The sequence below is a fragment of the Lepidochelys olivacea genome (genome assembly GCF_965140295.1).
Source record: "Lepidochelys olivacea isolate rLepOli2 genome assembly, chromosome: 10".
Taxonomy (NCBI): Eukaryota; Metazoa; Chordata; order Testudines; family Cheloniidae; genus Lepidochelys; species Lepidochelys olivacea.
Window position 1 is genome coordinate 55,193,276 of NC_140420.1, and position 27,155 is coordinate 55,220,430.

Below are 27,155 nucleotides of genomic sequence, written 5' to 3' on the forward strand. Positions count from 1 at the left end.
CCCATCAGCAGACCTGCATTTGTGGTAGCAAGTTTCTATTCAAGTTTTTTCCACCAGTTAGAGGCTGGTGTTGAGAGCTCTTTGGTTCTCGTCCTGACTCCGCTGTTTGGCCCTGGGATGAGGTTAACCTCACATAGTTAATTTGTCCATTTGTAAAATGGGTATAAGAATTATTTACTTTAGAGGCACTATGAAACTTAATTCATATTTGGAAAATACATCCATACAATACATAAAAGTCCCAACAGAAGTATGAAGTATTTTTGTTACTTAGGTTTACATGTAGAAGATACATTTTAAGGGAGATGAAGTACTCATTAAGGCCCTGATCCTGCAAACACTTATGCACATGTTTAGTTTTACTCTCATTCATTGTCCCATTGACTCCATTGGAACAACTTTATGTCCATGCATAAGCTCATGGAAGTCAATGGGACTATTCACGGGTGTAAAGTTAAGCATCTGAATAAGTGTTCACAGGACCAGGGACTAGGTAAATATTCATTTGTATTAAAGAGAGGCTGAACTAACTGCTTGCAATCCAGGTTTGATTAGGATTCATATACTTGCATTCTAATGGGAGGTACAATTTTCTAATTTGCTGCCCGTGATGGCTAGTGCTTTTTTCCAATTATTACATCTCATCTTGAATTTCTGTTTGTTACCATTAGTCTAAAGGTTTGTTTTCATGCAATTGCCTTCAGTAAAAAACTGAAAAAAAATAGGGAAGAGAGGGAAAAGGTGGGAGGGAGAGAGATACAGAACGTATGATACATAATCCTCATTGTTGCTCGTCAAGGTTTCAAAAAAAAAAAAAAAGAATTCCATGAGGGAGCAGTAACTCTGTAAGGCATCTGACTGAACTGCAAAATCATTTACCTGTGGAAGAAATCTCTCTGAAAACAAGTTATTTCATTCACCTTGCTGCTCTCATTGGACGGGACAGCCTTTCTTATGGTAGAGCCAAGTAGACCAAGGAGCAGTGTCACATTCTTCGTTCTGCATTAGAAATATTCATCAAAAGTTTAAACAGCTGATGGTTTCATGTGTCATCCCAAAGAAGACTGTAAATTAGTTCAGGGTAATAATCCTACCCAGAGGTAGGTGTGGACTATAAACAGAGCCATTACTCTAGTTTCAGACAAGCATTGCAGTTACAATGTTCTAATGGCAAAAGTAACCATCAAATCTATTTTACAGACCTGTCCACTCAAAAGCTCTCTTTCCTTGCAGGAAGGAGGAGTGTTATTTTTTTACAGGAACTCAGTGTTGTTCAATAGAACACACCCTGCAGGGCAGAAAATCCTATGCAGCAAAGAATGTTAAAACGACAGGATGTGGTTTATTGCTAATGCATTGTACAGTTGTCATCAGGTGCTGTTGAAGGTCATAATAAATGTGCTGTGGATAAGAGCCTTGTCCTTAGAGCTAGGTGGATTCCATTGTGGATGCAAACCCAGTTTTATATAGAGATTGTTTATTTTTATTCAGAAACTGCAGTTTGCTTTATATGAATCAAAATAGGAACTAAACCATTCTCCAACCCCCATGTTCTTGGTTATACTGTTACTTGGTCATTCTTTAAGGCTTGAGTTTGTTCTAATGTTAGCTAGCCATTCAGAAAGGAGGACCCTTCAGTAGCTTTTATTTAGTATTAATGGAATTTCTGTTTACTTTGCTTTCAAACATTTTTTCTTTTTTCTTTCTATGAGAGTTCAGGATTTGTGAAGTGTGCTAGATTGACAGCCATGGAGACTGCAGGTCTGCAGTCCTGAACCTTTCCACACAACATACTAGGCTACATAGTGGTTCCACCTTTCCTAAACCAAATTTTCCAATATACCTCAGCCCTGCAGTATGAGGAGCTCCTCTGCGGTGAATCCAGCTCCATGGCTAGTCCTTGGCCTTTCTGCTTAGGACCACACAATTAGGGCCACTTTCTATAGTATATTTTTATGAGGTTTACTAAGGGTAAAAGCGTGGCCCCACTGAAGTCAATTGGAGTTTTGCCATTGACTTCAATGGGGCCAAGATGTCACCCTAGGTTCTGAACTACGACTACCAACTCATTGCACATAGATAACTCAGTAGCTCTCAGATAATAACAAGTTACTTGGTACAAGAACAAACCACTGACTCTGTAGAGAAATGGAATTTACCCATCCCCTGAGAGAGTTTGGATTTAAATCACCCATTCACTGGCATTCATACTGGTTAGTAGTTTACAGTTCCAAAGTACTGTGAAATGGATCCTCTCTCAGCTTCTTCCATCCATCGCGATATTTTTAACAATCTTTCCTGTCTTTCTAGCCAGTCCATGTTGTGGATTTCTGGATGATGTCATGGTGATTTCCACGCTACACCTGAATTTGCTGGGATGTGCACATTTTTAGAATTCCATTTTATAAAACTGTAGCCCAGAGCTTAGTTTTATCTTTTCAGATATACTGTTGCTTCCTATGATGGATTCTGTGTGGCCTATCAAAGCATTGCTGTGGGTGTTCAGGAATTCTACTGTTGCAAAATATAACTGATTAATAGGATAGCCTGAATAAATACTCCATTCCTATTTCATGTCAACAAGTCTGCCATAAGCAATTTAGCTTTCATCTCCATCCATATCTGAGCTAGTTTGTTTTCCCTCACAGGCAGATTGCTAACTATCATGTGTCATTTGTCATCTGTTCTGATGTCCCTCTACATGATATCTGCATGAATGCTCATCACAAGTTTCACTACTTTAATATTATTACGTTCTGTGAAATTCTAGTTCTTGGTTCAGAATTTAGTTTGGCTATCAAAAACTACAGAACTCCCTTGGTTTACAGTTTGTCCAAAATAACATGTCCTCACTTTTAACTAATACCTGGTTCCATCCGTACACAAAAGCTCAGGCTCCTGGTTTGTGTGGCTTTTATCTGTACTATTTTAAAATTTTTCTTCTTAATTAACTAGGTCACAATCCCTACAGAGTTCTTAATTTCTGCTCACTGTTTCTTTAATATTAATATCACACTTCTGCAAAGCTCTCTCTTTTTTTTTTTTTTTTTTTTAAAACAACAGGTATTTGATCTGCTAATGTATGGTCTCTTTTTAAGAGAGGTTACTGTCTATTCCCTAGCCAGCTTACATTTTTGTCTTGTTCAGTTCCTTCTGCTGTGCAGTTGTACATATGCTTTTTCAGAGTAAATTTGTTCTCACATAATATTAATTGTGGTTCCTTATAATTTTTTCTGTTGTCTAATATCACCTCTTATAATAACTAGTTCTTCTATAAAGTTGCATTCTATAATGTCCATCCCCTCTGCCTCAGTGCAGGAGGCTGGATTAGATGACCTCTTGAGGTCCAGCCCTACATTTCTATGATTCTGTTATTCCATCTTCATTAACATGTGCATACTTGCGTAATTTTTGGTTCTGGGTTCATATTTCAAATGCTGCAAAGTTCTGGGGTTTTCTGTTCAGCCCTTTGAAGACAAGAGAGGCACCAGGGGCTCTGGCATGCTGATGGATACCATATAGAACCTACAGAGAAAAATAGTTGCAAAATTCAGATCCAGATCTAGATCTCAGCCTCCTCTTGCCCCCTAATTTGCATGGGAAGGAGTTCAGATCTATATATAATAGAGAATTTCCCACATTTACTCATGCATTTTATTTTTGAGGTATGTCTAAGCAAGCCACCATTAAGATGTGAAGTAGCCCCATAATGTCTGGGTCCATTATATAATACTGAAAGGATCTGCTGTTCCACTTTCTAGGTCAAGGGAATACCAGAGGAGTAAACAGAGAAAAGTTTGTTCTCTTCATAGATACATCAAACTACTTCTGCTGGGAAAGTATTTCCCTGAGTCTCTGGAAGGAATGTAATTGATTGTGCATAGTCTGCTGAATATTCACATCAGTATATTTCTTTCAATTATATGGGCACATTGGGTGGTGTAACACTATATATGTCAGATCCTTAGAAGTATATAATATATTTTATCCTTAATGGTAACTTCTTAACCAAGCTCTGTGCAGGATTCAGGCCTCCTCAAGCATGCCAGTCAAAAAATGGAAACTATTCTGCCATTGGCCTTAGGTAAAATTGGTTGATTGAATTATTGGGTTTTATATTCGCAAAAAGAAAAGGAGTACTTGTGGCACCTTAGAGACTAACCAATTTATTTGAGCATGAGCTTTCGTGAGCTACAGCTCACTTCATCGGATGCATACTGTGGAAAGTGTAGATCTTTTTATACACACAAAGCATGAAAAAATACCTCCCCCCACCCCACTCTCCTGCTGGTAATAGCTTATCACACTTGATCTTCTACACTTTCCACAGTATGCATCTGATGAAGTGAGCTGTAGCTCACGAAAGCTTATGCTCAAATAAATTGGTTAGTCTCTAAGGTGCCACAAGTACTCCTTTTCTTTTTGCGAATACAGACTAACACGGCTGTTACTCTGAAACCTGGGTTTTATATTGTTCTTTTATAAATACACAATGTCCTATTAGTATACATTTGTAAGTCTTTTTTTTAAAGTTTCAGATTCTGTAATTCAAAATTGATATAAAATTTTCACAACCATTTAAACCAGAGCATGGATTAGTTGTAATACAAATAGCAGATCAGGTATGTCCTTATCTTCTAAGATAACAGATTCTAAAGGGAGAGGTTATGTTATCAGTGAAGTCCGGAATAAATAACATGTTGGCAGTGAAGGGTGTTAGTAGTATAACTGTCTTTGGTGAGGGCTGTTGCTTCCCTCTTTGCACGAGAACATTTTGTTTAAATGGGAAAACAAATTAATTGATTTCCACAATCTCTCGTTCCTGTTCCCTACAAGCACCTCCATCCCTGGTACACAAGAAGTATCACAGACTAAGGGAGAGAATTTGGGGAGCCCCTCTGTGATAGTGGAGAGATGCATATCTTTATCCTTTTAGTACACAATGCATTTATAGCAAGCTATTTCACAAAACAAACTCCAAGATCCACAAGTCTTTACATAGTATGAGTGCAGGCATCCATAAACATTGTCTTTTATGACAGGTTTCAGAGTAGCAGCCGTGTTAGTCTGTATTCGCAAAAAGAAAAGGAGTACTAGTGGCACCTTAGAGACTAACCAATTTATTAGCGCATAAGCTTTCGTGGGCTACAGCTCACTTCATATAGCTGCATTTTCTCTGAGAATGACATTTTTTTCATGCATGTGTGTTATCCATTTGACGTCTGAATGTGCACTTTGAATGAAGTTGACAGAATCATACATTAGAAAGTCAACGCCAGTGGCTTCTTCCTGTTTCCATGTAGTACCTTATGGGACAGGTAAATCAAACAATAAGGTGTTTAGGCTTTACTATGGAAGCACATATTTTTTGTCAATTTGTTCTAACTATTATAGTAACATGCATGGTACATTCCATGGTTTATTTTGTTTTTTCATACATACATAATTGTTTCTTCCCTTACCTAAAGTTGCCAAGTTGCTTCAGAGCAGAGGGACCACCATCTTATCCACCAAAATATTCCCAAGGCATCTCCTGTAATTTTACATGGGGAATTGTGAAGTCCCAACATTAGAGGGACCAGGTAGGTGAGGTAATATCTTTTATTGGACCAACTTCTGTGAGAGAAACTTGTTTTTCTAATATTTGGGACTAACATGGCTGCAACAACAATGCATGTGACAACACTGGTGTTTAGAACTACTCATTTATCAACCATCAGGTATCTGCCACTGAGTTACAATACTGTGCATTGCCATTTTATCCACAGACCGTGAGTAATTGGAGATTGGATTTTTTGTTTTGTTTTGTTTTAAATTGAATAGCTAGTCATGTATGACTTAAGATAAATCAATTAACTTTTAACAGTTGTTATGACAAGGATGTAGAAAATGATTTTCCCCCTTTGGTGAAATAGTCTTCATTGATAATTCAGCCTAGACAATTTTATATTTGATTTCTGATGTCACTTATTCCATTCTAATTTGCATAATCTAGACTAATGGGTTTCTGTTATCACCTTAGATTGGGTCAATAGATTAATAGCTAGAGTGACTGTTTCCATCAGGAGGCCCAGTAGATGTTTATTTCTAGTCTCTGTTATGTCTACAGTGATTCTAGATATCTAAATCAAATATGTCTTCCCTTTACTCTGCATGTGTATGTGTACATCTAGTATATCTCATGCTTCAGAGTGTAAACAGATAACATGCAGGGGCCAGGCAGGGTTTTTGCCACCAAATACAATTCTACACTGCACAATCTGTTTAATGCATTATGGGTTTTTTTCATTCCTGTGAAGTATCAAGTACACAAGACTCTAGAGTAGATGGACCAGTAGCTTGGTCCAGTATGGCATATCCTATGAATTAACCTCTCCCTCCCCCATTTTAGTAAAATTCTACTTGAGAGATATAATCCGATACTGTATTTTCTGAACCCCCATAGGAAGGTGCTCATGAGAGGGTGGTGGTGTTTATCTGAAACCTTAAAGGCTTTCTCATAATTCATAATACCCAAATTATGATTCTTCTAGATATTGATAACATTTATGTTTCTTTTAAAATCCATGGACATTTTTCATAAGATTAGCTTTTATTCTAGATAATCTGAGGCAGCAAATGGTAGAGACATTCTCATTACTGTGTGCAGAAGCTGTCTGAAATCAGCACTGCATTTAACTAAATATGATAAACAGGGACAGTTTTCCTTGTGCTTGTCCTTTCATTGAAGATTGAAACTGCTTGTTTGCCTTTCATCAGTCTAGTTACTTAAAATGGAGCGTAAGTGCTCTTATGCTGTCTAGGGCAAGGTCCCCTGGCAGGGCTGTCAACTCTGTCGATTAAAAAAGTCACTGTAAAATTCACATTAAAAAAAGTAACAGTAAAAATCACAACTTAATTTAGGAAAATATTTTCTTTCCTCTGAGCCTGGTTTTGCTTCTACTCTGTGCACAGAACTTCCAGTGGCTTCACATGGGGCAGCTGTAAGTCCAGGTTTCTCTTGTTGTTCGTTGATTTAGGAAATGTGCCATGGGAAGGAGGGATACATGGACATAACTGGTAAAGCCACCAATAAAATAGACAAGTGTCAGCTAAATAGAATTCAACAAACCCCCAGAAAAGGAACATAATCCCACTTACCCTACTCTGTCAGTCAAAAACCTGGCTAAATAACTAGCCAGTTTTGAAAATTTACCCATAGTTGGCCCAAAAGGTCAACTTCTCTGAAAAAAAATGAGTTCCAGAGCTAAGCACTCTGCATCAAGGGCACCATGGGTGAAATTGTGTCCTCACTGAAGTCAATGGCAAAACTCCCACTGACTTCAATGGGACCAGGATTTCACCATATAGCTCCAACTTCCAGACGCATACCTTTTAAGAGCCATCATCAAGAGCTCTTCAGCAATTTGTCTTTCTTGTTTGGATACAAGGAGCAAGGTGGTTTCTAATACAACCAGGACTTAAACAATATGTGACTTCAAAACTCAGAACCAGTGACTTGAACTGCACCCAGAAACAAAGTAGAAGCTGATACTGCTTTTGAGTACAGTTGCAATATATGCTCTAAGAATCTGATCCAATGTCTACTGAATTTCAATCTATGAAAAGTCTTCCATTAACTTTAATGAACTTGGGATCAGGCCCTTAATGAGAAATGCCCCTGAGTAAGTGGGCAAAGGGAGGGTTCTCTCTGAACCTACATGGGTATTTATAACATGTGCTCTCAGTTTGTAACTGTTTTGAAATGGGGGTAGATTTAGTAGAAAGTGACAGACAAAAATTGAGTCCAAAATTGCTTTGGCATCATCGTTTCTCAGATGGTGGTCTAATCCTTCCTTCTCATTCAGCTAAAACTGACATTGAAGTCTATCACTGTGAAATCAGTGGAAGTTTTGCCTGAGTAAGAAGTGCATGGTCTAGCCCTAAGTGGATTTACTGGCCTTCAGGGAAGGGGATGCATTGAAAGTTTGTCTGTGAAAACGTTTCTTTGCCAATCCAAAACTGATGTGGTCTTAGAATGTTGAGGATGGGATTGAGTGCCTGGATAAAGGAACCTTGAAATAAAGCTAGAGTCTAACAGGCTGCCTGTTTTTACGATACAGTGCAAGAAAGGAGGTGAATTAGATCATATTTAAGTGTGTCAGAGATATGGCCTGTATTTATTGTCATTCACTATGTTGGTAGCTTAAAGAACAAGTAAGATCTATCATTTCACAGGAAGTTAGAGCAGCAAAAAGAAATGCTAACCACAGATTGTGTCATCTGCCATTAATAATGTACAAGTAATGGAAGATACAGAAGAAACTTTCATTGTAAATGAATTAATTCAAGTGGCAGCAGCAACGGGGGATGAAAATGTGTGTGATATGTAAAGTATAAAGTTCCATAATGGATGGCTTATTTACTACTTTGGCTATTTCAATACAGACATCTTGCCTAACTTCAAATTGTTCTAAAAAGGATTAGATATAATTAATGCTGTATGACCTCTTTTTCCCCCCATTTTCAAAGAATGTAGAGCTGTACGTCTAATGAGGACCCCTGAAAGGGCTATTATGTCCAATTGTCTCAATTATGCAAATAAAGTTGAAATTTTAGCAGAAGGGAGGGGACACTTCAAATTAAAAGTTTCAGCTCTGCATTTAGCCTTTCTGCAGTGCCGGCATTCTTATAGTGAGTAAAGCCACTGTTTGAGAGAGAAAAGAAGGTTTAACAAATTGGAGATTTGGGCACTATCAAAGTAGATTTGTTGTGCCTTGTTCCACCAAGAGATGAAAATACCCTGTGGGCAGAGAGATGGGTCATGAGACTTCTAAAGGATTACCTTCAAAGGAGTCGTGAGATTGGTTTGAACAAAGAAGTTGCTCACATGGTTATCATATGAGATTCTCTTCTTAAAGTGGTGGAAACCCATCTCATTGGGGATACTAAGGGACTTCAGAGAGGCTGGAAGTCCTAGCAGAAAGATGAGAGAAATCTAACAATAAAAGGAAAGGTGGAACAGAAACTCAGTTAAATTTAACTTATTTCTATTACACGTAAATCATATTTCCAAAATCGGAAACAAAACTTTCCAGCAACAAGCAGGTAGGACGTTTGACTTGTTTTAAAACTACTTTTCTGTGTATTTTTGACCATCTTCTATTTTGCGTTCTTTTTTAATGTGATCAAATATAATTGTGATTAAGGTTAAAAAGATCCATAAATAATTATGCTAAGTTGGATGCTACAATTAAGGTGCAATTACAGTGATACAATTAGGCTACTTCCTAAGCTTTTCATTGTTTATTGTGAAGGAAGTGTAACTTGAAATAGGAATTGCAAGAAGGAAAAGGGAGAACAGGGCAACTTCCAAAATTAATTTTGTAAATAGTTGGAAATCTGTCTTTAAACTATGTTTCAGAATAAGCAAGTAATGTCTGTCGGACAATAATAAGGAGAAATTCTGTAGCTGATAGACAAGTATATAAAACAAATTTTTCCCCACCTAAGTGTGTGAATGCTAAGCTGGCATTATATTTGCGACAAATACAAAAGGAATGCTAGTTTGGCTGGTGGTTTTCTTTTTTTCCCAAACTGAGTGAAAATCAATTAGTAGTCTTTCAGTTTTGGAACTCAGTGTTTGTTTCAATACTCACCCTCTGATAACCAGACTTTCTTCTCTTTAACTGGGATTTATCAGATTCTGATGATACTTGAGTATTATGGAAGTCTGATAAGAGTACAAAACATGATTCTGATTCAGGCCTGCATTGCTATCTGTTCTCCCTGACAAACAGATGAAGAACATTTACGTCACCAGTATCCTTTCTAGTTATGGTGTTTCTGTATCTCATGGAGCAGGTGGTGCCTTCTCATGATAAAATACATAGGAGGAGGCTCTGAGGGTCAGAAGTCTCAATGAGGATCAACTCACTGAGATCCTCCCTCACAACATCCCAGAAATGGCCATGGAGCTCAACCGCAAAACTTGCAAAACTGGTGGATCCATGGTAGGCCAGGTTCAGCTTTTGTTATCTGTCAGCTCTCTGGCAGCATGACTCCAATGCAGCCATGCTACTGAAACCTACCATGGTGGGTCCCAGGTGCCCAAGGAGGAGCTCCACAGAAAAGGTAATATCAACCATCAGTGCAATTATCTTTTTCTTGTATTCTCCCACGGGGCCATAGGCAGAGCCATACGTATCAGCACACCTGACTTTATCAAAGGGGCTTTCCTGAGAGGACAGTGAAGATTAATGTACCCCACTGTGTATCAAGTTTGCCTGGTAATTATTTTAATTTACACGTGTCTTCAATTAATTTTTTAGTGCAGAATATGTTGGTAAGTTGTCATTTTTAGACAGATGCAGTAGTAAATGCTTACAACATGTCAGCATCATTAGTAGTAAAGTATTTCATTTATTTATAACCCGTTTGTATTATCTTTTGTTGAAGTTAAGGGCTATATTTTTTCCTGCCTTCAGAAAATATCCATCTCATTGGACGCTATACAAAAGTGTGCCTTAACATACCAGAACATGCTATATTCTAGTCACAATGGGCCCAGCCTGCTGTGCGTAGTCATTCCTTACTCAAGCAAAACTCCTATTGACATCAACCTCCATTGACTGCTGTGGAATTTTTACTTCTGTAAGGACTGATAGAGGGTCGAGCGCATATGCTGAAAATTGCCTTTATTCAAACATTTTTTAAAAACCAATTTTGAAATTGTCTATTGCTTTCACTTTCTGGGACGATTTCGATCCTGGAATATTCAAATTTTTAGAAAGTTCTCAAATAGTGTTGGTATTTCCAAAAAATTCTTTCTTATATAATAGTGTTTTTATTTTAGTTATTTATTTTTAGTCTCTCCAGAATGGAGTTTTAACCATTGAGTTCCAGTCTTTTCAATATGGCCGCTAAAATAATGCGGGGAGTGTTGCTGTGCTACCACAGCAGCCTAAGGGTTAAACTATTTGGAAATTCTTTGTGTTTTCAAAATAACAGAAGGCAGCAGGGCACAAAGTGCGGCCAACTCTGCCATGACATATTCAATTATAGCTTACGTACCAACCAGTGTGTGTAAAGTAATTGCTTTACTGAGTGTAAAATTAGCCACAGCAAGTAGCAAATTCTTTACTGCCAGAACTATTTAGCAGACTTTTGCCTGCAGATTCTTGCTCCCAGGAAAAAAGTACAGCATGGGCTGCAAATTAAAGTTAATTTCTTAAGGGACCAAATTGGGTAAATAGTATATAGCCTGAATGTAAACATACTAGGGGGTGCGGGTTGAAATGTATGTTTGTGCAACTTGTTTCCAGAAGAAACATCAATTTGTGTGTCATACAGTCACTTGAGATTAAAGGTTATTGTATTTTAAGAGTCCTCCTTCCCAAAAAGTGTTTTTTTTTAAACATTTTATACATTTTAATTATAAATAGGAATTTTACTATGCAGTTATTAAATGGGTTCGTATTTTACAGCCTGCCTAGCATTAATTCATATACCAGTATTCCTTCCCCTTCCAGCCCACCCCATTTTAACATGTAATTATAAATCCTTTAAAAGAATGAATAATTCAAATATTGAATTTCGCCACTCATCATCATCCATGTATTGTTGGTGTTTGTGCATCCTGCGATCATAGCAAAGTGAGGATAGCTTAGGAGGAATGCATGTTCAAGGCACTATGCAACTCCCACTAGTACTAATTAGATCTGTGATTTAGGGCCCAGTCTTGCAAACACTTATATGAATAATCCTTACTCTCACAAATAGTCAATTGAAGTTAATGAGGCTACTTCCATGTGCATAAGGGTGTGTAGGATTGGGCCTGTTGTTCCCTGTTGAATAAAGCATCCTATTCTAATCACAGAGGTACAGCAACATGTATCATGAAATCTTGCACCAGTGTTTTAGTGTTAAAGTATGAAAATTAAAAGGTAATTAAAATAGAATGAGTATCTTCTAGTTCTGAAGTACATGCACGAGTATGTCCTGCATTTACCTCTTGCCATTTTTTTTAGTTATTACAAGCTAAGATAATACTTCAGATTTAGGATATAGCAGCACCTTTTCCAATTTATCAAACCCTTGCTGTGGTAGATTTACTTTCTAACACACCGTTGTTCATAGTGTCCTCTTTTAAAATACCTTTTCACATAAATGAAAGAATGTGATTAATTCATTCACTTCAACAAGGCTATCGTAGGAGCATATATTATTCCTATCAGAATAATTTCAGTTTGTTGATACCAGCGGTGTATCTTTTGTATGAATTCTTGACCAACTGTAAAAAAATTATATATATATATATAAAAAAAGATATAGGGCCAAATCCTCACTGGTATAAACTGGCGTAGCTCCATAAGCGTCAGTGGAAAATTGAGTAGCTTCATTGTTGTCAGTGGAGCTATGCCAGTTTACACAAGCTGAAGACCTGACTTATAAAGTTGCATGTTTAAAGTAATTTATAATGTAGTGGGTCAGCATAAAATAATAAACTGCCAGAAAGGCCATCCTTTCAGGAAATGTAGCCACTTCTTTGTAGCACAGAAAGACAGATTAAAATGCCCTTTAAAAAAGGAAATCTGAAATAATAAAAAGAACAGGAGTACTTGTGGCGCCTTAGAGACTAACAAATTTATTTGAGCATAAGCTTTCGTGGGCTACAGCCCACTTCATTGGATACATAGAATGGAACATATAGTAAGAAGATAGATAGATAGATAGATAGATAGATAGATAGATATACATACAGAGAACATGAAAAGGTGGAAGTAGCTATACCAGCTATCTTCTTAATAATTAATAATAATAAGGTCTTAAAGAATATTAACTATCAGATCCCGAATGCAAATCTGTATTTCCTGATTGTCTCATCAGAAGTCAAGTAGCTGTTCTTTCTGGGACCTGTAACTTCATCTCCTTTTTAGAATGTGACTTTTAATGGAGATTATTCCAAATATTTCTGATGTTGATTTTGCAGGGCCCAATTCTGCCTTGATACTGGAGGTAAAACTCCACTGCAAATCAGTTTTGTGTCTGTGTAGTTGAGGTCACTTTGGTTTTTATGACTGTGTGTGTAAATAACTGCCATTGATTTAGTTTTCAGGCCCCAATTCAGCAAGAAATGTAAGCATATGCAAAATGTTAAGTATATGAAATCCTATTAAAGTTACACACATACTTAAATATCTTGCTGAGTTGAGACCTCATACATATCAATAATTTATTATCATTTAAGGCACAATATTTTGGGGAGGGGCATAAGATAGATTTTTCCATTTAATACCTGCTATCCAGCTAATCTAGCCTCTAAATATTCCATTCAATATGAGCCTGTATTAAACACACATTTTTGAAAATAATCGTATATACATTTGGGACAGTTTTACCTCCTGTTACAGAATGTGTGTGTAGCAAAGACACTGTATGTTACTAGAGGAAAGGCTGCTAATTAATATGATATAGAACCCTTTGCTAAGCCTCTCCAGCTTCAGCTAATGTGGTCATCTTCTAGTCCCAATTGAGACTTAATGATTTTACAGCAGAATATAAATTACTGCTGTACCCTATGGAGTCGCATCCTGCAAGGGCCACACTCCCTATATTCCCATTGATTCCACCTTGCAGAACTGGACACTTTGTGACAACACTATTATAAGTGGGGCTGGTTGCTCTGCCTGTTATGAAGGTCGCTCAACACTTCCCATTATAAGACTCTGTTTTTAGGTTATTTAATTTTGCCAAACTTGAACCAGTCAGGCTAAATTTTTCCATGCTGTCTGCCTCGGGCTGATATTTTTTATTATTATTTTATTTTTTATTTCAGCCAATCCAGTTCAGTCTTTCTGAGAACAAGGCTAAGGGAAAATATTGTTTACCCCATTTCAAAAAAATTCTGGCAACCTTGTCTTTGAAACACACTAGTGCCCCCATGCTTTGCAATGGGGACTTAAATTTGATAGAGGGTGGTCTGTGTGTCAGGGATGTGCCTTTTGCTGTCCCCATGAAAATCTGCCACACCACAATTTCCACATACTTAGCTGAGACTTAGATTATAGCAGCTAAAATCTCTGAAGATTCCATCCTCACTTGTCATAGCTCCTTTATGGAGCTGTAACAGTTTACATTAGCTGAGGATCTGCACTGAAACCAAGAGAGGCATGGCCCAAGGAAACTCACACTATCTATAATGACCATTCAACTATGATTAATACAGCTGGTCACTAAATGTCACCATTGCTCAATGCAAATATACAGTAACTGAAAATTCACAGCACCTGACGACGAAATAGAGAGTAGGGGGGAAAAGGTGCAGTATGAAATTTCCAGATGGGTAGCTTGATTCTTACATCTCTTTCTCTGCAGGTTCAGCTAATGCATACACAACTCTGGTACCACAGCTGCTTGCTGTCTTTACACCAAACTTCAGTGAAAGCTTTGCCCAAGTAAGGACTGAGGATCAAGCCCTGTAATTGTTTAATCAGACTTTCCAAAACAGTCCAAATAATTTTTATTTCATTTTACCAGCCAGCTGGAGTGAAATGGGATTTCCCCCTCAGACCACGTATCAAACATGAAAAATACTTGTTTACTCATTCAGTAGTGCTGCACATCTCTGGTCCTGTACATGCCTTTCTCTGAGTATGAGCAACAGGCTGCTTTGTGGGCTCTCAGTGCACAGCAAAAAGGACAGTTGTCTTTTCTAACATTAATTATTGCTCAGATTTTTAACTATGGAGCATATTTTGAAAGCCTAGGTCTTATAACCTGCATGGTCAACATACTAAGCAACAGTGGTCTCCATTCTCACTGCAGGATACAAGCACCTCTCATTGGTGGCACTGGGAACTACTCAAGACCCTGTGGTAGGAGAGTAAAGCCGAATATTAATTAAAGTTCTTTCCAGACAGAGCAGTAGATTCAAGGCTGGAAGCCAAGAATTAGCAAAGGTTTTGTTTTGTTTTGTTTTACCTTAATTGAAGAGACCTTTGTCAGTTTTCACAAAGGAGAATAAATATGCCACTGAGCATTTGAAATGCGTCTTTCCAAGATTCGGTTTTGATTAGAGCATTTTGTGTTTGTAATAATAAGCAGTTTTGAACTTCAGTACACTCAATGAGTTTAGGTCTAGCACTTTTGTGTTTCGTACAGATCAATAGAAAACCTGCAGAGAGCTTTAGTGGCATGATCTTGCTGGCAATACCTATTTGTCTCTCAGCATAAATACACCTACTGGCACTTGGCCTGAAAACTGTAGTTAATCTGTCATAATCCTTTCAAAATTCTTCTGTTCAGAGGCTGTTAAAAAGTACTTAGTTTTTCCAAACTCACTAGGGACAGTATGCATGCTTATATTTTTCTCAAGAAACCAAATAAATTCCCATCCAGAGTGATCGTAGCAGCTTTTCAGAATTGTGCAAAATCCATATCAAGTAAGTGGATAAGGTGCCTATTTTCTGACAGTGGATGTGTCTGCTTAAGTATTTGCACTGGATAATCAAGCTCTGAGTAAGAAGATTAAACAGACAAGGGCAGTGAAACTTCAAAGGCTGACTGAACGTGCTTTGTGAGTTTTTATTCCACTGATCTATAATGCCTGCTTTCCCGTTCCTCTCATTAGCACTGAAAAATAAGTGTGTCATGTATTAGTTGTATGTGGTGCATTTGGGGTGTGGGTGTGCAATGCTTTTTTAAGTGCAGTGGCAGATAACAGACTTTATTAAAAATAACGATAATACAATGCATCTGATGAAGTGGGTTTTAGCCCATAAAAGCTTATGCCGAAATAAATTTGTTAGTCTCAAAGGTGTCACAAGGACTCCTCATTGTTTTTGCTGATACAGACTAACACGGCTACCACTCTGAAACCTATAATACAATGAATGCACAGCTGGGAATTCAGATATACTCTAGAGCTCACTTGAGAAACTTAACTGCAAAAGCTTTCCTTCCAAACATAAATGCAGAACAGAGAGCCTTAGACTTCAGGTTGTTGCTCCAAATTGTAACTAACTTTAATACTTCTCCATGAAGAAGATCAAGTAGCAATGAAAAATTGGCTGTCTTTGCAGAGTAAAAAGAATAGGGTGAAATAACAACCTGCATTGGCGGTGTACAATCCAGTTATTTTGATGATTGTCAGGTTGTCTTTTCAGTATTCTGTGTGGAGAAGTCACATGCACAGCATCGCTTATCAACCACATCCTGAACTTATCTCCCCTGAAATGCTTACAGTAGGGTTTCCAAAACTGGGGGTTACAGATCCCTTGAGGGGTTCCTGGAGAGGATGTATCTATCTATCCGGGCACTTACAGGGTCCCCATTTCTATAGTAGCTGAGCACTCGGAGAGGGGAGTTATGAAAGGCCACACACACAAAATTCAGTATATTTAAAATGGCAAAAAAATTGGATAAACACAAGCCTGGAATGCCATACCCCTTTAAAACCACTACATTGATATAAGTACCCCAATTAGGGGTTTGGTGTAGACTAGCACAGCATGCTGCTAGAGACTCGACGAGTGAAACATGATTAATCTCTTATGGGAGGATGGTGTTGTAGGTGTGCCTGGATTTACCTTATGCAAAATGGTACAAGTCCAATTTATTTAATGTGTACCACAAAGCACAACTACCCATGCACATGGACAATGGCAAAATGTGCTCCCGAACTGGAAAACTGGATGACAGCACTGCTGAGCCTTACACAACCACATTGCATCTATCTGTCTGTGGAGCTCACTTCTGGCCAAGGGTTGATTCTGAAAGATGGACGGTTTCAAAATGAAGGAAGCAGCAACAGGTTTCAGTGATAGCTCAGAAAAGTAAAAGTAAATGCAGCATACAATGACACATGGGTTTTACGTCAGTTGATTCGAAACCACCGGTTATAACGTGCTCTAAAATGCTGGCTGCTGCCAAGAGCACGATGTCTTCAAAGTTACCGCAATATTTAAAAAGGGAACACTGAATTGGATTGTGGATTTGGGGAAAAGAAAGCCTGAAGCCTGGAAAATGTAACAAGACTGGATTACTCAGACTGGCATTGTCAGTAGGTATCATCTTATTTGATATCTGTACGATCATGCAACTGCAAAAGCCATCTAACATTACAGGAAATCTTAGGCTTTCCTTCACGATATACATGGTTTCAAAAGTTACAGAGGCTGAAGCAGCTGTATTTTCTCAGATAGCACTGTTCTATGCCGTATTAGCCATGTGGCTCAAGAAATCAGGGAGTGAACGGATTTCAAAACTCAGGAAAAGTGATTATTCAGCAATTCAGCTTCATGAATATCCAATGTCTTTGATGCTACAAACCTTCCAGCATATTTGAGCTATATTTCTGCTGGTACTACTGCAAAAGACTTGCTATCTTCTAAAGCTGTGTCAAACACATACAAGGAGAATGTTCATTTATAATGTTCCATTTTCAGTGCGAGCAGCGAAAAGCAATTTACACGGATGGTGCCAAAGCAATGTCTGGAAAGAAATAAGTCCAGGCCATACTGATCCACAGCACTGCATCTAATCCCTGAAGGCCGCACTGTTTCAGATGTCATCAAATTCCTGATGCTAAGAAAATGCCTGAAAACCTGTTCTGTGTGGTTCATGAAGCCGTAGTGAATTTCATTAAGTGCTGTCTAATGAATTCTTGACTTTTGCAATGCTCTGTGATGGCATGGGTTCCATTCACCAGCAACTCCTATCAAAATGAAGGGAGGTAACTCTTACCTGGTACACTGATAACCTGACTGTTTGAAATAAGAGCAAGAGTGCAGGCTTTCCTAAATGACCAACTCTCTCTCCTTGCTGGTTATTTAAGTAATTATTCTTTGGTGGCATGCTTTTGCTTCTTTGGGGACTCTAGTGACGTGAACTCTTCTCTCCAGGGACAGAATATGAATTTCATCCAGAAGACAGGCTTATCCATATCCTTGAATTGTGACTGTGGTTAACATTTTGTACCTCTTTAAAATCAAAGTATCCTTTTCAAATCTTCATACTTAGTTGTTCGTTTTGGTGTTACAATGGTGACAAATTTTTGCCTGCTCAGGGTCAAGATTACAGGTTTTGAGAATGGGGATTGCAAGCCCAGAGTTTGGGAAACCTTGGTTTCTGAGCTGTATTCTCCATTCATTGTTTTCAAATCTAATTGAACTATGTTGTTGCAATGGACTTTCTAATTGTACTGCACAGACCTGTGGCATTGTTTTAGCTCATCTACAATTCCAGTTTCAAAAACATTGTGAGCTTGGTATGATAAATTTCTGGTTTGCATTTGCAGGGGAAATGGTCCCACACAATTCCCATTTATCTTCATAATTAGTGTCTTCCTTCCCTGCTCTCACTATGCCTTGGTGGAGGAGTTCATGCTTTCCTCAGTAGATGAGAGTACCATGCTAGAATTTAAGGAGTCTATCCTCCTGAAATGTGCATTGTAAATATCTCATTTGACAATCAAAGTTATATTTCAGGAAGGAAACTAAGAGGTAGACATTTTACTGTATTGGCCACTCAGCAAATATATCAATATTTGATTTCCCTTTTCCTATTTCAGGGTCAAAAGGCTTGGATAGAGAAGACCTTTTCAAAAAGAGAATGCATCTGCATAATTGCCAACAACAAAGATGTTAACAGGTGACCATTTTTAAGCATTTACATTAGTAAATAAAACAATTCTTATCACTGAAGTCAATGGAATTGTTCTGAATTTACATGATGTAGCTGGGAGCTGATTTTTATTCATTGTGCTTGAGGGAAAGAAGCCAAGGGAGCAAAAGTGAAAGTGGGGCAAAGGGCTTCTCTTCACAGAGCAGCAGTGTACGCTGGGCTGGGGGAGGAGGGATTTCTAAAACAAACTAATGCGTTGCTCATTAGTTAGTCCATGTAGAAACTGCTGGAGTGCACTAAAAGTACCATAATGTGCTTTAATATAGTACTGTTTGAGACCAGCAGGGTCTGCACAGTGCAACACATCAATGCGCTTTAGAAATCACACATCCTAAGCATTACTCCACTGTGTTGACAAGCTCATACACTTGCACATTCTGCATAGAACAGAAGAAAAGGAGCAGAGAGGAGACCCAGACTGGAGGAGTGGAATGAGTGTTAGGGGAAGAAGATGGCAATAAGGCCAGAGAAGCAGAATGTAGCAAATCCTTGGAGATTTCATAAAATCAAAACCCAACTTTACATTGGATTCTGAGATAGATGAGAAGCCAAGGGAATGGTATAATCCTGGTTCACGAAGCAAGATAGTAGCATGGCCTCATTGTTCTGGATGTAGTTGTACTGTAATACTTAGTATTACTGCTACTGTATTATCAATTGGCTAAATTGTGCCCTGCTTGAGTGGCCGCCCAGAGGTGGAAGGGGGTTCAAGGTGCCCCCTTCTGCTGTTGCACAGATTACCCACATAGTGGATAGCAGCAGAAAAAGGGAGACAGGCTCCACACAGCTGCTATTTTCCCCTGGCACAGGAACCAGACCCTCAGGGTCCAATCCTCTTACAGAAGTGAACTATTTAGTCCTTAAGCACTAAGCAACACATGTGAGCTGGCACCTCTGAAAAGTGGGTTTGGTATGGCTCATAGGAGGTGTTTCAGTGACTCTCAGAAAGTCCTATATGCCAGGTATAAAATAGGTAGGTCAGCCAGAATCTTTTGTGTCTGAAATCTAATTTTTTGTTTCTGGGGGAGTTTGTTTTATTTTTTAAAGGTGACACTATCAGATATTGGAGACAATATGTTCATCGTTGGTGCAAAATCTGACTTTGGTTTCAGGTGCTGCTGTGGCCAGCTTATTAGTCAACATATTCCAATTCCACCAAGTACAGCAGCTAACAAAAATGGAGAGGAAACAAAGCAATTGGAACCTCAGCCAGAAAAATGGTCCATCAGTAAACACACCCAAACATGTCCAACAGATGCCTATGGAAATCTTGAGTTCCAGGGAGGTGGACATTCAAATAAGGCCATGGTAAGGAACAGAACACATGCTATACAAACATCAGTCATCTAGATCCCCAGCTCACTGAGGGCCTGATCCAAGCTTGACAATGTTGGAAAGTAGAGTCCTGTGTCTTTCAGCAGAGCAGGTATAGTATACATAGCCGCAATCCAAGCTTCTCCACTCAAGCATTCCTCTGTGCCTGATCGCTGTTCTAGAAGGAGCCACTCCTGGAATTTGTCCCCTGGCCTCCCTGTAAGACTCCCAAATGAAATACGCTGGGGTGCAAAAGGGAACAACATACTGCAAAACCAATAAAAGTTACAGAAAACAAACACATATGGTTGTCCCATTCCCATTTAATAGAATGTCAGTAGTTTAAAAAGAAAATTGCCATAAAGTCATGATTTTAGAAGTAAATATAATATAAAAAGCCAATGCTCAAGAGGTAGAAAAACTAACAAAATAATGAAATAGGATAAAATGTTGCATAAGCCAACTTCTGCTATGTAGATAAGGACTCTAATTTGGTAGTCAAAACAGGATTCAATGAACCAAAGAAAACATCTTGATCTTTTTCAAGGAGGTAATTTCCCCTAGTTCAAATTCCTAATGAAAACTTAGTACTTCCCCTTTCCAACCCAAGCTGTTTTTTTTTAAATGGCAACCTCTTTTACTCATAGATTTCATGGAGTCCTAGACTCCAAGGCCAGAAGGGACCACTGTGATCATGTAGTGTGACCTCCCATATAATATTGGCCAAAGAAACCCCGCATCTCCCCCCCAAAAAAAATTCCAAGAGCATATCTTTTAGCAAAGCATCCAATCATGATTTAAAGATTGCCAGTGATGGAGAAACCAGCACAATCCTTCGTAAATTGTTCCAGTGGTTAATTACTCTCACTGTTAAAAATGTATGCCTTATTTCCAGTCTGAATTTTTCTAGCTTCAGCTTCCAGCCATTGGATCATGCATTAGATCTTTCTCTGCTAGATTGACTACTATCAAATATTTGTTCCCTGTGTAATGAATAGCACATTCTCCGCTCCTCAACAGTGGAGCAATGCGACTCAGGCTTACTAATTTTTCTCATTACAAGCAATATAGAAACTTTGTGGTACAATATTTAAAAAGCATTAAAATCCTTCCTTGCTCATGTTAGACTTGTTGGTTCCTCAATTCTCAGTCAATGGAAGGTATAACAAAGAAAATAGCACCATAATATTAAGGCACTGTTACAAACTATTTTGCAGTATATACGTGTGTCGTATGACACCAAACCAGATTCTCTGCTTCATCTCATGGTGAAAGACTGGCAACTGGAACTTCCCAAGCTTTTAATCTCTGTCCATGGGGGCCTCCAGAATTTTGAATTGCAACCTAAATTGAAACAAGTATTTGGGAAAGGCCTGATCAAGGCTGCCATGACAACAGGAGCCTGGATTTTCACTGGAGGAGTTAGTACTGGTAAGAAATTACCATCTTCTGAATTTGACTTATGGAGTAAATGTTTCTACATATGGTCTTTCTCAGTGGTAGATGATATGAAAGTGCGTAAGAGATTCATAGGTCATAAGGCCAGAAGGGATTGCTGCAACCATCTCATCTGACCTCTTGCATAACACAAGCCATAGGTCTTCCCTGAACTAATTTCTGTTTGAACTAGAGCATATCTTTTAGAAAAACATCTAATCTTGATTTAAATTTTTCCACTGATGGCGAATCCACAATGTTTAGTAATTTTGTCCTACAGATTTATTACCCTCCCTGTTAAAAATGTGCACCTTATTTCGAGTCTGAATTTATCTAGCTTCAATTCCTAGCCATTGGATCTAGTTATGTCTTTATCTGCTAGGTTGTAGAGCCCTCTATTATCAACTTTCTGTTCCCCATGTTGGTACTTACAGACTATGATCAAATCACCCTTTAACATTCTCTTTGTCAAAGTAAACAGATTGAGGTTTTTGAGTCTTTCACTATAAGGCATGATTTTCAATTCTTGAATCATTCTCCTGGCTCTTCTCTGAACCCTCTCCAATTTTTCAACATCCTTCTTGAATTGTGAACACTAGAACTAGTAGTAGTCGTGCAAGTGCCAAAACCAGAGATCATCTAACCTGTCCTATTTCTTCTTAAGATTCCCCTATTTATATATCCAAAGATCACATGAACATTTTTTGGCCATAGCGCTGGATTGGGAGCTCATGTTCAGCTGATTATCCACCATGATCCCCAGGTCTTTTTCAAAGTCATTGCTTCCCCATCCTGTAAACATGGCCTGTACTCTTTGTTCCTGGATGTTATGAGCTTATATTTGGCTGTATTGAAACACAAATGACTTGCACTCCGTTTACCAAGTGATCCAGTTTGCTCTGTATCGGTCACCTGTCCTCTTAAGGACATAAGAATGGCCATAGTGGGTCAGGCCCATGGTCCATCTAGCCCAGTATTCTGTCTTCTGACAGGAACTGGTGCCAGATGCTTCAGAGGGAGTGAACAGAACAGGGCAATTTATTGAATGACCGAAAATATCATAATGCCTGCATATAAATTCCTGGTATGCCCGCCCCCCAATTTGAATCTGCGTACATCTGCGTACAGCTCTGGTCGCCCCCTCTCAAAAAAGATATATTGGAGTTGGAAAAGGTACAGAGAAGGGCAACAAAAATGATTAACATTTTTAATTAACAGCTTCTGTATGAGGAGAGATTTAAAAGATTGGGAGTTTCCAGCTTGGAAAAGAGATGACGAAGGAGGATATGATAGAGGTCTATGAAATCTTGACTGGTGTGGAGAAAATGAATAAGGAAATGTTCTTTACTCCTTCAGATAACACACGAAGTAGGGGTCACCCAATGAAATTAATAGGCAACAGGTTTAAAATAAACAAAAGGAAGTACTTCTTCACACAACCTATGGAACTCTTTGCCAGGGGATGTTGTGAAGGCCAAAACTATAACAGGATTCAAAAAAGAACTAGATTAGTTCATTGAGGATAGGTACATCAATGGCTATTAGCCAGGATGAGCAGGGATGCAACACCATGCTCCGAGTGTCCCTCGCCTCTGTTTGCCAGAAACTGGGAGTGGACGATAGGGAATGGATCACTTGATGATTGCCTTGTTCTGTTCATTCCCTCTAAAGCACCTGGCATTGGCCACGGTCGGAAGACAGGATAGTGGGCTAGATGGACCATTGCTCTGACCCAGTATGGTCGTTCTTATGTTCGTCCATTGAACCCACTGATTTTTTGCCCCACTCTTCATTACTTCCCCAATCTGTGTGTCAGCTGCAAGATTTTGGTTTCTTCTGGGTCACTGATAAAAATGTTAGATAGCAGAGGGCCAAGAACCAGTCGCATACACTCAGATTGTAAAATGTAATGGTAAATGGGGAATCATCACTGTCAGTCAGTTTTTAATCTATTTGATGTGTGCTGTGTTGATACTGACTGAGCTTCAACATATTCAGATGTAATTTCTTTTGACCATATTTCTAGTATATGGTGGGGTTTTTTAATTACACTATCTCTTTGTAATTGGTTATTTCATAGAAAATGTATGCAAACAAAGGGCCTGATCCTGCATTATGAAGCATGCAGGCAGATCTCTGTGCCTGCATGGGATCCTCTTTGACAGATGTTTCATAGGTATATATTACATGTCCTCTTAAGACCCTCACAAATATAAGATGGTGATTGCTCTTGATGAGAACCATTTTTAAATAAAGAAATGTTTGATTTATTAGATATCTATCATTTAGCTTGCTGCTGTATCTCACACACAATAAGACCCCAGTCTTGCCAAGACTTATGCATGTGCTTAAGCTGACACACTATGAATAGTCTCACTGAAGCCAATGGTACTAAACACAGTGTGTCAGTTTAAGCTCCAAATGTGAGTCTCTGCAGGACTGGGGTTGAAGTGACTTCAGTGGGGCTTCATGAGGATGCAGGGTTCACCCACACACATTACAATATAAGATCAGTGCCTAAGAAGGCAACTGGAATGAGGATGGTTTCTCTCTTTGGGCTCTACGACTTCAAAGTGTAATCTAAGTGCAGATACTCATAGGAGCAGTTACCTGCCTCAGCTTCAGTTTTGACTGTTTCACTCCATTTCTAGTTTCCTGGACTTCCGAGCAATATCTGAATTATTGCATTTCCTCAAGCTAAAGTAAAGTTGACTGAGTTTTCTTGGTGTATAATAAATCATAGCTATTAGAAATGGTAAAGACTTATTTGGTCATTTAGACGCATCTCCTTTTCAGTGCAGGATTATTTTCCATTGTATATTATTCAGTACTTTGTCCACCTCAGTTATAAATTATTCAATGAATGGTTCTTTCATCAATACCCTTGGAAGGCTATTCTATTGTAAGTGTGGCAAAGAGTCCTCTGGCACCTTATAGACTAACAGACATGTTGGAGCATAAGCTTTCATGGGTGAATACCTACTTCATCGGATGCATGTAGTGGAAATTTCCAGAGGCAGGTATAAATACGCAAGCAAGAATCAGCCTAGGGATAACGAGGTTAGTTCAATCAGGGAGGATGAGGCCCTCTTCTAGTAGTTGAGGTATGAACACCAAGGGAGGAGAAATGTAAGTGTGTCAACAAAATGAAGAGACAATATAGAATGAGGGGCAGTGTTATAACAACATTTTTCACTCATACCTTATATTTTTTATACTTAAATGGACCCTATCAACTTGAAACTCACATTTCTCTGCAACAAAAATTCTCTCTCTTTTAGTTACAAGTAGCATTTAAGATTGCTAGAACTGCAAAAATTTACCAAAAACTACTTTTTGCTATTTTTGTTTGTTTCCTTTGAGTATTTTATAGTGCTTCCTCCCCATTGATGTGAAGACACTTGTACACAGAGCAAGGGAGCAGAAAACTGTTTAATATAAAAAAATTAAGGATTTTTTTTAAATTCCAAAGCATATTATTTAAAGGATGCTTTATCAGAAACTAGAGTTTTCTGAAAACAGTTTTAAAAAATGTGTGTGCCTTTCAAGTATATTACGCTGTAAAGTTTGAAAATAGTAGCTAAGTATGTATCAGCACTTCAGCATAAGCCTCTGAAGCGTCAAGAATAAATTTAAATGAATTGTACCTATAGGAGTAATTCGCCACGTGGGAGATGCCTTGAAAGATCATTCTTCCAAGTCCAGAGGACGAATCTGTGCCATAGGAATTGCACCATGGGGCATTGTGGAAAATAAGGAGGATCTGATTGGGAAAGATGTAAGTCTCTTCTATAAGAAAACTCTCATGTAGTGGGATATCAACTGTGTAACAAAATGCATGTTTCGTCTGTTTGCAGTTCTTGTGTATTTGTGTTTTTCCCTCTTTCCAAAATATTTCTAGAGCTAAAATTAGTGTACATTATTGTAACAAATTCTCCATCTGATTATGCTCAAAATGTTTTGCTGAGGAAAGGAGGAAGAAGGTAACAGTAGCTGGGCAGGTATGTTGCATCTGCTCCATGTACAAAGAGGAAAGGAAGAAGCTGAAGGTGATAACTTTCCTTTAGTCTCTCAATGGAAACATGAGAGAGGGTATATTTGTCATCAGTGTCCTACGGGTTAATAGATGTTGATTGATTTTAGTCTTGAATTCCAGCATATTGCATGTGGCTCTCTGATCTCCAGCAGCTACTGTTGATGACACAAAGGACAATTCATGCAAGCTATGAAGCGTGTTCTGTTTTCAGCCCAGCTACAGATATAATAGATGTATCATAGATAGACAATGCCTGTGTCCTTCTAGGAAGCTGATTACTCTTGAGAACGCTTTTTCAATAAAGATATACTTACGATGTATACATTTCACTTGCTGCCATATCAATACAAAATAAGTAGAGTGTGTGTTGCTAAAAAAGTACTACTTTAGTGCAAGTAGCAGGGGCCTGTTTTTTGCGTACTGGAAAGTGTTGGGTTCTAACCCAATGCCATATGCTGAGAGTTTTGTAGACAGCCAGGGTGCTCATACAGGTGCAACACATGGGATTCATTATAGATTGGCACTCAGTTGTTGAATATGAATTACTCGGGGCTCCAGGTTATTCAGAAGAAAATGTTGTAAAATTGGGTGAGGGAATTACACAATACAATTGTTATGGAGAAGGTTTTTAGCCTTTGTAAAGAAGCAAGGGAGAGACCCTTTAGTTACTGGCTGGACATCTAAAGACAGGCTCGTCTTTATTTCAGATTATAAAGGCCTCTATTACTAGATTCTCTTCCTGGTGCTGCATGTCGTTATGTTGAAAATTGTGGCTGTGGGTTTGTTACATGTGTATATAGTAGCAAGTAAAGCCTTTTTTTAATCTTTATGCACGTATCCTTTTGACAGGTGTCAAGAGTTTACCAAACAATGTCAAACCCTTTAAGTAAGCTCTGTGTGCTCAACAGTTCTCATACACACTTCATCTTAGCGGACAACGGCACACTTGGTAAATACGGAGCTGAAGTTAAGTTGCGACGTCAACTGGAAAAACACATCTCCCTTCAGAAAATTAACACACGTAAGTGCAGTGGGAGATTTTAGACAAACTGCGAACATTAATATCTTGAATAAGTGGATTTTTAAAAAAAAATATTTTTGTTGGACTGAACTTTAGGTTTTTTTGTGCCAGCTGTTGACCAGAGACTGAAATTTGATCAGATCAGTGTAACTGGGACAAAAACATGTGCTGCCTGATTACTAACACAGAAGGCTTGAATCTAACAGGAGGGAAACATAGAAGAGTAAGGGTCAGAAAAGGAGGAAGGGGAAGGTGAGGAACAGTAGGGAGAAGGGAATTCAATGACACAAGACTTTAAGTGAAAGAGAGTCATGAAGGAAAAGAAAGATAGATATTTGTGTACTTCTAGCCAATGTTCGGAGGCCTCACTGAATACACACCAGAGAATAATGCTTCATCTAATTCCTTTTAATCAGCATTCTGTGAATCTCTGTGGTTCCTGTCTCCAAGAGTGTGTGCTAACATTTTTTATTTCTCTCTATTTGGGTTTGTATCCCTTGAGTTTCGTTTTGAATTTCACAATCAAAATTCTGCAACTCTTCTAATGAATGTAACCAGAGATTTGGATTTTTAATGAATCTCTAACCTAGGCAATCTCACCTAGTTTAAGGGTTTCATATGTAAAGTTTCATACAGATCTGCTGCTTGCTTACTTCCCCATTATCCATTTCTAAATCATTTATC

The 27,155-nt window shown here is 38.4% G+C and overlaps 1 protein-coding gene and 1 long non-coding RNA gene across 2 annotated transcripts in view; both read left to right on the forward strand.

Annotated features, from left to right (window-relative positions):
- LOC311527462 overlaps window positions 1-19,827 on the forward strand; it is a 42,492-nt gene extending 22,665 nt beyond the window's left edge. The window contains exons 2-3 of the long non-coding RNA XR_014713340.1: window positions 18,551-18,630; window positions 19,776-19,827. This is a non-coding gene — a long non-coding RNA (uncharacterized lncRNA). The remainder of the gene's footprint in view (window positions 1-18,550; window positions 18,631-19,775) is intronic.
- Window positions 19,828-19,865: 38 nt separating this feature from the next.
- TRPM1 (transient receptor potential cation channel subfamily M member 1) overlaps window positions 19,866-27,155 on the forward strand; it is a 72,730-nt gene continuing 65,440 nt past the window's right edge. Inside the window, exons 1-4 of the mRNA XM_084641462.1 lie at window positions 19,866-19,971; window positions 21,195-21,408; window positions 25,068-25,192; window positions 26,300-26,471. Of these exons, the coding sequence (XP_084497588.1) occupies window positions 19,969-19,971; window positions 21,195-21,408; window positions 25,068-25,192; window positions 26,300-26,471 (514 nt within the window). The 5' untranslated portion in view covers window positions 19,866-19,968. The remainder of the gene's footprint in view (window positions 19,972-21,194; window positions 21,409-25,067; window positions 25,193-26,299; window positions 26,472-27,155) is intronic.